General features: G+C 38.2%; 1 protein-coding gene across 1 annotated transcript in view; it reads right to left on the bottom strand.

Moving 5' to 3' along the window:
- CDC5L (cell division cycle 5 like) overlaps positions 1-12,421 on the bottom strand; it is a 32,685-nt gene that overhangs the window by 17,457 nt on the left and 2,807 nt on the right. The window contains exons 3-11 of the mRNA XM_061372263.1: positions 11,283-11,444; positions 10,354-10,481; positions 9,255-9,354; positions 8,787-9,005; positions 7,479-7,623; positions 7,166-7,354; positions 5,411-5,559; positions 2,433-2,592; positions 900-1,064 (exon numbers count right to left, since the gene is read on the bottom strand). Of these exons, the coding sequence (XP_061228247.1) occupies positions 900-1,064; positions 2,433-2,592; positions 5,411-5,559; positions 7,166-7,354; positions 7,479-7,623; positions 8,787-9,005; positions 9,255-9,354; positions 10,354-10,481; positions 11,283-11,444 (1,417 nt within the window). The remainder of the gene's footprint in view (positions 1-899; positions 1,065-2,432; positions 2,593-5,410; positions 5,560-7,165; positions 7,355-7,478; positions 7,624-8,786; positions 9,006-9,254; positions 9,355-10,353; positions 10,482-11,282; positions 11,445-12,421) is intronic.

The following is a 12,421-nucleotide window of genomic DNA, read 5'->3' as shown; positions in this document are numbered from 1 at the left end:
TGATCTTCCCCAATCAGGACAAGCTAGAAACCAAACTCTGGGAAATGCTTAGCAGGTATCAAAGCATAGGATTTTATTATTTTTTTTTATTTTGTTAACTTGCCAAGTACATTGGTTGGCAAAAACCCCTCTGAACTAAAAAATAGCCATTTATTTGAATTTACTTGAAGGCATATAACAAAATTAGATTTGTATCACAAAAATTAGGATAAGTAGTAAATGGAAAATACACTGTTCTTATAAACATAAAAATTTAAAGTGTCTCTAATTACGTGCCAGTGCAGCTATTTAACCTGCAGAATTTAAGGTATCACTTTATCAAGCCTTGATTGATTCTGAAAACAAAACAAAAGGGATCCATTCACGGCTCAGATGCCTGGTAATCCTTTGGTGCAAGTCATACAAAAGGAACTAATTCGCTGCCTGGAAGATTTATATCTGTGTGCTACCAGCCTGCTGAATTTGTATGTACCTATCTTACATTTCACAACCAGTAACTTTTAACTTGAGAGAATACAAAACTGAAAAAGAAGAAAAAAGGTACAACAGTAAAATTCTCATGTGCTTACAGTGAAGTTTGTGCCTCTGCAGAGAAATGCTTTTAATTATATTTTTATCTTTTGGGGGACAAATGCAGGACTTGGGCATAAACACTCACAACTTCATCATAAAAAATGACAAACGAAATGTGATATGTAACATTAACAAATTAAGAAAACAATTCAGAGAAAACTGATTTAGCCTATGTGTGTGTGTACACTGATGTCAGCAGAGAAAACAGGTACATTTTACTTTGTAGAAGCTGTACCACTTCCACTGAACAGGTATGAAACTATGGGGACCATACAAGAAACATTTTATTATAAACCACAGGCACTATCTGTCTCACATACACCAACCTGCTTGCGGGCATCTATATCAGCAGTGTCCTCTACAAAGGTTTCATCTATTTCATGTTCCTCAAGTTCCTTTTCCGCATTTTCAGGTAAAACAATCTCAAAGTCATTCTTTGGAGCAGGAAGGGCCATGAGTCCAAGGCGCAAGTGTTCACGAGACTCTCTCTCCTGTTGAAATAAACAGTAAGATATAATGCTTCTCGATTCATGTGTTAAGGTGCAATTCAATAACATTCCTTTCATATCCATTAATAGACATGAACAATACACAGCTGATATAATCCAGCCATCTTTGTTGCTACAAAGTCAACAGAAACAAGATCTTTGAAGTCTGACAAGAGGCATGTTACTAATTCAGCCTAGCTACAGACCACCATACCAGAGTTCATGCACTTTTCATCACAGAAACTCTTTGATACTAAAAAAAACATTAGACAGATTTCTTAAAGATAGCTAATGAAGTCTTCAAACAGGCTGAAATACACTCAAGTAAAACAACAGCACAGCACCTTTGCCTCACAGTAGCTTCAGTACAACAGCAGAAACTCACATGAACACTTTCCAAGAAACTGAAAATATGTGGAAATGTGATGATGGACACAAAGGTATCTGCAAGCCTAACGGGAACTTTCTTCCTTGCAGTTGCTCCCAAATCTGGGGAATGTTTGCCTCATTTTCGTACTCTGCCACAATACCAAATCTGGGAACCAGTGGACTCCATCAGGGAACTGAAGGCCCAGTTTTTCTTCTAGCAGCAAAAAGCCTTTTTACTATAAAAAGGCTAAGACAGAACCAAAGTAAGTAAACAGACAACAAATAATCCTTGTCCTGCAAGCTAGGAGGAAATCTGAAATTCTGAACTTGAAGAGCTGTTTTCGTGAGCAGAACGTGCCAAACACTTGAAGTGGATATCCTTAGCTAGCCCAAGAAGAAAAATGTCAATAGCTCTGGTGGGAGATATCCAAAGCCGCAGTTAAGGCTGCAGAATCAGCCACATAAAAGGAGTTCCCAAGGTGCTACCTATTAGGTATATGCCGTTTTATACCATGGCTAATTGGCAGGGTACATCTGGCTCACTCTCCCAAGAATAGAAACATCTGTTGAAAAGGTGATGAAAGAATCTGGATGGGACTCAGATTACTGGACATCTCAAAACCAAGTGCTCCTAATGGCAAAAATTAAACTCCTTTAGCTCAATGCTGTCAACACGACAGACTGTTGAAAAGGTCCTGTAGCTAAACTGGGAAGCCAAGATGATGAGGGATTTGAGGGCTGTGTGGAATAGAAAGAAAAATGAATCTTTGATTGATATATTTCCTGCTCAGCTTCAAAGATACAAGTAGGACTGAAACTTAAGCATGTCTTCCTTGACAAACAGCTTGAGCGTGCTTTCACTGAGCACACTGAAATCCATTCTAAGTGGCAAGATTTCTGTTCTTTCAAATAAAGATTTGATTTTATCAGGTGATGAGTACAGACTTGCAGACAAGTGGTAGAAATAACACTTGCTTTTTTCCCTTCTTAAGTGCTTCTTACCATTTGTTTTGCATAAGATGGGTCACTGTAATCTGCCATTCCTTCTTCTGGGTTGATGTTCAGTTTATCACGTAGTGGAGTTCTACCAGGAGTTGTACCAAGCACAGGTTTAGGAGTTAGCCCTCCACGAGGAGTTAAGCCTTCTTGTCCATGAGGTGTCCTAGAGGAAATGCAGATACAGATAATTATTTTTTCCCTAAAGAGCTCTACTTATCAAAGTCTGAATGCTGGATAAAGTTACGTATATACCATAAATACATTCAATCTAGATTTTTTTTCTTGGGAGGTAGTAAAACTGTAACATGCAATTAGAAGAATCCAAAAAAATAAATTATTTAAACCTGTCAAGGTGTGACCAAGGACCTGTCAGACTGAAATCCAGACACATCATTATGTGAAGAGACATTTCAGGAACTACATCAACACAAACTGCTACTGCTATGTTTCAAAGAAGAAACTATCCAGTCACCAGGCACTAATTTGGCATACAGTAACCAGAATGTGATTGCAAGCTCTGATTTCCTTACCACCTGTGGCAAGTCATTCACTCTGAATTCATCTGGCCTAGCAGCTGTCCCAGCTTAGAATTCAATTAATCACTCTAAAGATGCCTCTCTGCTTTCATTGATTATCCAAAGAGTAATTACATTACAATAATTAAAGAACCTAAGGTTAGGCAAGTTAGATTAAGCCTTAGTTTTTGTGGGGCTCAGTTGCTTTTCTTCTAGACTGGGAAGAAATTCTGTTCTCTGTCCCAATAACCTACTATATGAAAATCTTGCAGACATGGTTTTGGATATAGTAAAAAGTTTTCTGTTGCCAGCTTACAACGAGGTTTCACATACTGATGATGATGGTAGTACCAATGAACTGGTAAGATATTGTTAACTGTCTCAAACAAAATAAGTTCAGGATGGGGAAAACTTTTAGAAAAAAGCCTACACTGTGGTACTCACCTGTGTTTACGTGATTATTTTCAGACAGTAATGACAAGTACATGTACTGTAGAGAATCATGCTGGCAGAGACAGCTGGACCAGGCGATTTAATACATAATTTCCACCACTAGATATTGTAATTCTGTAGTGCAAGGAAGATACCATAATGGTGGACAAACACAACTGGCTTGACACACATTACTGGTCCTCTTCTAAACGATACAACAGCACCCTATTTACTGGGTATGTGTTTGAGAGGCAAGTGATACCATCCTCTTGCTTGACATTGTTCACAGATGTTTTAATGAACTCTCATTTAGGATAACAAATAGAAGCAATAGCCTTTGCAGGATGACACCCACAAAAACCCAGCAAAATGAATGTTTCGTAGAATATACTGAGATTTACTGCAAGGCGGTGGGACAGTGACCCAAGTTGCCCTGAGAAGCTGTGGGCGCCCCATCCCTGGAAGTGTTTTAAGGCCAAGTTGGATGGGGCTTGGAGCAACCTGGTCTAGTGGAAGGTGTCCCTGCCAATGGCAGAAGGGCCGGAACTAGGTGATCCTCAAGGTCTCTTCCACCCAAAACCATTCTATGATTCTATGATATATTTATTTTGTTGTTTATACTAGCAGAAAAATTTTACACTGACTTTCCAGAAGAAACAATTTCAAAGTGAGTGGGTTATTTCTTCTAGTTGTCTCAGTTCCATATAGTGTTTAAAACCCTATTACAATTTTCAACTTCACAGCTTTTAAGAAAATTCTTATAACTAGGAAGTGGAAAAAAGAAAACAAACCCACAACAACCAAAACAAAACACCCAATGCAAGGGAACAACTTCCATAAAAACCTTGCATCAAAACATTATAAATTTCATACGACCAGAGGAGAAAAAGGTGTATTTAGATTAAATACTACAAATGACTCTGCTTCACTACTCTGCCTCCTTAAAAAGTTATGGCTTCCCTTTATTTATTTTTTTAGAACTTTATGAATTTATTTTGTTCTTTCTGCTCAGTCTTGGATATTCACGCTGATAAAGCATTTCTGCAAGCAAGCTAAGTTGATACATAGGTACCACATTTACATGTGCAAATCTGAACTTCAAAAGCTAAAAAACCCACCACAAACAAAACACCCCAACACCCAAACAAAATTAGAATGTTTTTACATTTTTTAATATAAAATCACTCAAATAACAGCCAGATCACTCCAGGTCAAACTCTACATTCATTCTGCACTGAACTAATGTTAATAGATCTCCAGAAAGGTATTTGTTCATGTAGATCCAATGAAAAGATCAGGGCTTTTGCACACAGCTTTAAAACACCAAAATAAAGCTTCTTTTGAAAGCCTGACATAAAGGCTTTTTTTATTCTTTTCTCCACTTTTCTACTAGCATGATAAAAGTAAAATTAGAACTTAAGTGGAAAAAAATTGACAGACAAAATGCACAAAGTGTAGTATTTGGTAGCAGTTGCACAGTATTTGGCATTTGTTGGATACAAACTTATTCAGGACCCACTGCAATAGTTAAACCAGCAATTCCATGCTATTTAGACTTGCAATATTAGAAATATCTTATTTTGCATATATACGGCTTATAAAATATTTACTCCAGCTTTAAAAAAACTTGGTGTGGGTTTGGCTAAGGGACCTCCTACACTTTTGACTCAGAGGTAATACTTCGGAAAGGTCAGGATCCACATACAGGCTGACACTCTATCTTACTATTTATACCCCTGTATTAACTCCAGTATAATTTATATCGCTACAGAGCACAGAAGGCCTCATTTTTGGACAAAAACTCCAGTGAGCTATAGACTTTACAAATACAGCCAATGATGTGGCACAGCTTGCAAAAGACACAGAGAAGGAGAAAGGTGTACAACAAGGGCCTGAAATAAAAAAGTGAGTTAAAACTTGTTTCAAAGCACTGATCATGACCTATTATTTCACATGTTGAAATCCACTCTGCTCACCCATCTCCAATAGATACGTGCCCATCCCAGTGCCCATTAGAAAAGGAGTCTGCTTTACCTGAAGGGTGTGGAAAGCACAGTATTTGGAGTTTGGATAACCTGTTTCTGCGGTGTTACCCCTGAAAAGTCACTTTCATGCAAGGGAGTGTTAAGTCCTCCTTTCAGGGGGGTATCCACATTTGTGAGAGCCATCAGATTCTGGGCTTCCTGTAAAACAGACAATACACGCAGTACATCACTAAGACTTTTCATTGTCACACTCTACCCTGTATAACAGATTCACTAGCAGTAAAAACAACTGAAGAATTATTTAAATATCAGTGAGTTTGTGGGAAACATTTAACACTTAACACTCATACACTGGTATTTACAAACCCGACTGTTCCACTGAGAGGGATTTTAAACTTTATTTCCAGCAGAATATCTTATCAATTGCAAAAATGAGTGGGTTACTTAATGTTTCAGCTTCCTTCAGTTTGCCAGACTCCATAAATTTGCAAAATTTATTAGTGAGTGAATACTCAAGTCATCCCAAGGATCTCAATTTTCAGAGAGCAGCACACTTGCACTCTGAAATGCAACATCAATGAAGTTTATCCAAGCTGTACTTTAAAGGGAATGTTCCAGCAGAGAGGGTCACTATCCAGAGTTTTTGTTCATGATTCATCTGGGCTTTTTAGGAATACCCCCTATTTTTTCTTTTTCCTTCTACAGTGAAGAATTAGGCCACTGAAAATGAGCTGACACAATGAAACTACTGCATATAGCCATTATCTTCACAGAAGACTACCACTGCAACTGCTGACCTGTGTATATACATAATACTGCAACATACATGATGTGAGATTACTCCATCTGAAGGTGAATGTGACCCCTCCTGCAAACACTGCATAGAGACTTAAGTCATGACCTGCAGAGTCAGGAACTTTCTCTTTTCTACTATCATGAAACTGTTAAAATACAGCTAATTATCAATACGGGTTGGGGAGTTTTGTTTCAGGGTGGGTTTTCTGGGGTGGAGTTTTGTTCGTTTTGCACACTAGCAACACTGATTTTATTTAGCCATGTCCCCACACTCAGCAAAACACTACCCAACACTACCAGGTTTTGAAAGAACCCAGACACTCATACAATCAGTATAACACAAATATAACTTGCAGGTTTTTGACCACCTTTCTCTTCAGTGGTTTTAAGCCAATAAAGTGTTAGAAAACTATTCTGTATTGTTGCAGTTAATTACTTCTTGTTAACTGAACCAGAAACTGAACAGCAAAACATAATTAGGAACAACATAAAAGACTGCTTTAAGGACATCTACATGATATACATCTTCAATGCTGAGAGGAACCCAATACTAGAGGAAATTATCAAAAAACACCAGGAGAATGGTTAATGCTAGAAGTTGCCCACAGTATGTAATACAAAAAAAAAAATCAAAAAAAATCACAGTATTCAACAGATAGAAGTGTGCCCTGGAGATCACATGTCTGTTCAAACCCGAGTACCACACACAACCTAACGAATGTTTATGATACTTACACCTTCAGTTAGACCACTTCATTAAAAATACAAGACCATAGAGTAAACTTAAGTTAGACATTAGGAAGAAGTTCTTTACTGTGAGGAGCTGGAACAGGCTGCCTCATCCACGGCAATGTTGAAGAGCAGGTTGGATGGGGCTTTGAGCAACACAGTCTGGTGGAAGGTCTCCCTGCCCGTGGCAGAGGGGTTAAATTAGATGGTCTTTAAGGTCTCTTCCAACCCAAACCATTCTGTAATTCTATGATTCTGATTTTATACATTTATACTCTACCTGCAGGATCCTGTCTTGCGCTGCAGGAGTTCTGGGAGTCCTTAGTGCTATGTTGTTGTTGGTCACACTATATTCAGAGAGAAGAGTGCTGGAAGCTGAATTTGTAATTCCAGATTCCTCAGCAGTTTGGCGTGCAATCTCACTCGCCTGGCCTACTTTCACGACTTCTTCAAGTTCTGTATCAGATATCTTTAAAAGAGAAAATCCTAAGTCATAGTAAAATAAAATACAACCACGAGATCCACTTGATAAAACAGAACTCGTTGACTGGCACTGGTCTTTTAAGTCATTTATTGATCAATGAACAGCTTACCTGAGGAGCTGGAAGCACCAGCTTACTTCTTTTTTTGGTAAATTCTGACACTCCACTGGTCTGTAGAATAGCTGAAGGTAAGTCTGACTCTTTTTTTCGTTTCATATGTTGTTTGTCTTTTTTGCGCTCTCTTCCCTCCCTTTCACTGTCATTACAGATAACAGAATCGTTTTAGAACATTCAGAACAGCTACAAAGTAAATCAAACAATCAGTGAGCAAAAATGCTGCATGTTATCTAAAATGCTGTATGTTAACTATCAAAAGTTGAATATGTTGAAATTAAACATGTTGCAGGAAGAGTGAACCACCTTGTGGAGCAGAAGTGATTAAATATGGTCTACAGATCTTGCAGCAGAACCTACAAGGCAGTGTAATGCTTCTAAATTCTGGAATTAGGCAACAGGTGGTTGCTTCAGCTACAATCAACAGCATCACTGGAACAAGAAAAAAATGTCAATACAAAAATGTAGATAGCAATAATCAGAGGATGTGAACAGTCCCTTTTCTTCAGCAGCAGCTAAGGGAAGACAAACATCTTCTGTGGGATATGGGAACCAGCTTCTCTTCAATATTTAATAAAAATGGTATTTTCTTCAAACAGCAGTATGTGAAATCATAAGCTTCAGTATGAAGGTCCTGCCAGCCCCTCTGAACTAAGAGCCATACAGAAAGAATCGATCTCATCACAAGCTAATGAACCAAATCATATATAGTACTGGACCTACTCTCTCAGTAAAAAGCAGTTGGCAGAAGTAGTGCGAAATGCAATTGTATAATTAAACATGTAACATGCTGATCATGATGAAGATGGGCATCTTATTTCTCAGCTGCATTTTTTGTGGAGGGAGAGAAATTAACCATTTCAGGAAATTCTACTTAAGAATGATTCCATCAGAAGTAATACCACAACAAGCAACATCTGCTCCTGTAAGCAATCTTATTAATGTTATTACTTGAAGAAAGGACTGCAAAGCTACTGCTTACAGAAAATGAACCTCGAAAAAAATCCTAAGATTTCCATTTAAAGAGCAAGAACGTGCATGAGAAACTTTATTCTCATGGATACAAAGGGTCAACTAGGCCTTTTAGAATGATAAAAAGTAAAGACGACTGAAAAGGTAAAAGGAACCCTTCTGTCCTACAGAAAATACAACTCCTGCCCATATTATACTTCAGGCATTTTCAGGACCTAACGTATCTGTATATGTACATATATGTGTACACACACACACACACACATACATATATGAAGTTGGGTTTTTTTTTTTCCAATAAACTATTTTCTCCTTAGTATAATGCACACTTACGATCTTAATTCTCCATCCAGGTCTTGCTGACGTAGCTTTCTGAAATCTGCATCCAGAGACTGGTAGTTTTCCTCTGATGTGTCATAAAAGCCAGGGGCAGGCTTCTTTTCAAATGGAATTTCTGCATTATAATCCACACCTCTCTTCTTTTTTCTTTTCTTCTGAATTTCAATTCCAGCAGCCCGAAGTTCTCGTCTTTTCTGGAGAGCAGCAAGCCGTCTATAGAAACAGAAACACCATGTGATTTAAAGCGCATACCATAGCTGTATCCTGTATCCTAAGATCTGGTACGACTTTAACAGATTGCTGCTGAGATAGGGCTACATGTATTTCCACAAGAATGAAGCTATTGTAGCAAATAACAAAATATATCTGATCCTGCAATGGCTTAAGGCTGTGACTGACTTTATGTACTGTAAATGCTCCAGAGACAGCAAAAGCAGTCCCAATATATAAAACTAAGTTTACCTAGCTTCCTCCAGCTGCTTCTCTCTTGCTTTCCTTTTGGCCTTCTTTCCCTGTGTATTAGCCAGACGAGCTCTAGCTTCAGACAGCATTTCAAGTTCATCTAAAATAGTACAAACAAATACGAGGAGTAAGGGAAAAAATTACATTAAGATCAGAAAGCAATCTTCAAAAACTGAATCAGTGCTTTTACAGGCACTCCGAATGACTGGTCTGCCCAAGGAAGTTGTGAATGCTCCATCCCTGGTGGTGTTCCAAGGCGAGGTTGGACAAAGCCTTGAGTGACACAGCTTAGTGTGAGATGTCCCTGCTCATGGCAAGGGGATCAGAACTAGATGATCTTAAGGTCCTTTCCAACCCTAACTATTCTATGCTTCTATGACTGATAAACTAGTCTTCTCCAAGTTGCCCCAATATATTTTCTGAATCGTTGGAAAAATGAAATAAAGACTTCAAGAAAAAATGCCTTATGTTGAATATTATTCAACGTCTACAGCAAATCAAAATGTCTACATGAAGAGGCAAACTGACCACACCAATGAAATTATATTTCAATTACATCTTCATCTGAGAGGACTGTTGTGAGAGACCTTGTCAATTTCATTTATATCCAGATCCAAGACTGCTATGTATGTGACCCTGTGACTCTTGAAAACCACTGTTAGTCCATAAATGGAACTTTAGCAACATTCATTTTTTAGTTTACAACACTACTATGTGCAAGGAAAAAAACAGTCCTGTAGTCCTTCTGTGCTTCTGCATGGATTCACCTGGAAGGTATGAGCTTATGGGAAAAGATGAAGATACAGAAATAAGAATGGCAAACGAACAGAGCATTTGTAAAAGCAAAGAAGAGTCAGTCATGGTTAAGAGACGATGAAGACAACTTCAACAGCAGAAAACACACCAACGAAAAGGAAAATGGAAAAGTACAGCTGACTGGACAGATACACAAATAAGACAAGCCCTGTAAGAAAAAAATGATCTCAGGGTGGAGGAAAAAAATACAAGAGAAACCCAGGGTACAGAGGCTGTGTAAAAAGAAACAACGAAAAAGAGATCACATTTCTGTCGGAAATGGCAAACAAACTCCTTATCTTACCCTCATCCATGTCAATAGGATCTGGCCTGGCTGGTTTAGTTTCTGGATTTGGATCAATTTCTCCAGGTTTAAGTTTCCGAGGATCATCAGCAGTTTCTTCCTCATTGTCTCTTTGAGCAGCTTTGTCCCTAAAAATGCATTTTATGAATGTGACAACCAGCTCTTTGTTTCCCCCAGGCTCATAATAACCGTTAGGTCCCCAAAGACTGATCAAAAAAGGGTAACCTTGTACTACTTACCAAACATTAAGCTTGTTATACAACTACTGCAGAAAAAAGCATGAACGTGGTATAGTTACATAATCTTTAATCAGAAAGAAGACAACGTAGTATTACATTATAATATTGTATAAAACACAGTATTGATAAAGCTAATAGTAAAGAACTCTCCTCAAGCAGTGTGACAAAAAAAATAATTGAGTTTCCCATTATATATTACACTAAACCAATCACACCAGAATTAAGCAAGATCATGAGGGAAAAGAGCAGTTTCCTTCTCACAGCCGAAAGACACCCTCTGTAGCATACAGAGATGAGAAATGCACATTCAGTCATTTCAACAACATGTGGCTTATGTCTTTTTTTTCTTCTGTCACACACCCACACATGCTGATCAACCAGTCAAAAAAATACCCAAATAAACCTCAAATGTAAGCCCATAAAAAACATCAATCTTGACACTCCTCTAGCCAGAAGGACCAGAAGTAAGAAAATATACACCTATCCCTATTCAAGCCTGTTCTCTGGGTTCCAAAAGCTTCTTCTTTCAAGCCAGACATGCTGACTGAAAAGAAATGGTCCTTAAGGATTTGCTTACAAAAGCACTGTCAGGTTGAAACCATCAGCACCATGGTAGAAGGGAATGCCACACTGCTATAACAAACTCGACAGATTTTCTTGGTATGCACCTCTAGCAAAACAGTAACTCACAGAAGAAATTCATAGTGCTCCAAACACTGTGCAGCAGTTCTCCCAATAATTGGGGCAATGGTTCTCCACTGGGTTGGCATTAGCTTGGCCAGGTGCAAGAGTTTCTCCTCCTCTTCCCGTGACCACTCTGTCTTTTTGATGCTTGGGTCTAGCCATTCATACCTGTTAAAAAGAGAAAAAAAATCAGGATGACAGATCCAAGCCATCCATTGATTTGTCTTGAATTAATTCAGAACAGTGTCCACCCAAAAAACTACAATGAAATCTCAAAATCTTGTCACACAAACTTCATAGAAGCTTTGTCTGTGCAAGAGGATGTTACTCCAGAGTAACATTTAAGACAAATGTATTTGAGCTTTAAAGTGTATTGTCCATCAGTTTTTATACACATATTGCCTCTTCTTTCTTCCTACATCTCTAGTCTAGCAAAGTAAGGAGTCACAGAATCCAGAAAAACAAAAGTAAAAAACTGCAGCAACTAAAGGTTCCATAAGTGGTAGATCTGTTTGGTCTGGATCCTTCAACAGTCATCTTACCAGTCTCAAACTCTGCCAGTACTGTTACTTTTATATACAAGTACTGTAATAAATATGTGAAACGCTGGCACATGTTGCCCACAGAAGCTGCAGCTGCGCCATCCTCAGCAGTGTTCAAGGCCAGGTTGGATAGGACTTGGAGCAACCTGGTTTAGTAGGTGTCCCTGCCCATGGCAGGGGGGCTGGAACGAGATGACCTTTTAGGTCTCTTCCAACCCAAACCATTCTGTGATTCTATCTGCAGTTCAACAGTCGAGAAACTAAGTCTAATTTTCAAACAGTTTGAATTAGTTTTACGCTTCTGTTTTTTTAATATGAAGTTAAATTCCACGGTGCAATATCTAAACATTTATCCTCAAGCCAAACTATTGTTATGAAAAATTAGGAAATTATCTTTAAGAGAGATTAATATCCTACAGTTTTACTTCCTTGGTGATTCTGATGAAAAATGTCCAAATAGACGGGGGAAAAAAGCATGTGTGAAATTTTAAGTGATCCTGCATTTGCTAACACTGCAGTCACTGGCAAAGAGAACATTTGGCTATTTTTGTTCAATTACTTCTAAACAACAGGAATCTGAAATATCCACAAGAGCAGAAATCA

The sequence above is a fragment of the Neopsephotus bourkii genome, unplaced genomic scaffold (genome assembly GCF_033783945.1).
Source record: "Neopsephotus bourkii isolate Nb327-2 ecotype Australia unplaced genomic scaffold, CSIRO-AGI_Nbou_v1 NB_1600, whole genome shotgun sequence".
NCBI classification, from domain to species: domain Eukaryota; kingdom Metazoa; phylum Chordata; class Aves; order Psittaciformes; family Psittacidae; genus Neopsephotus; species Neopsephotus bourkii.
This window is presented reverse-complemented; position numbering and strand designations above follow the sequence as displayed.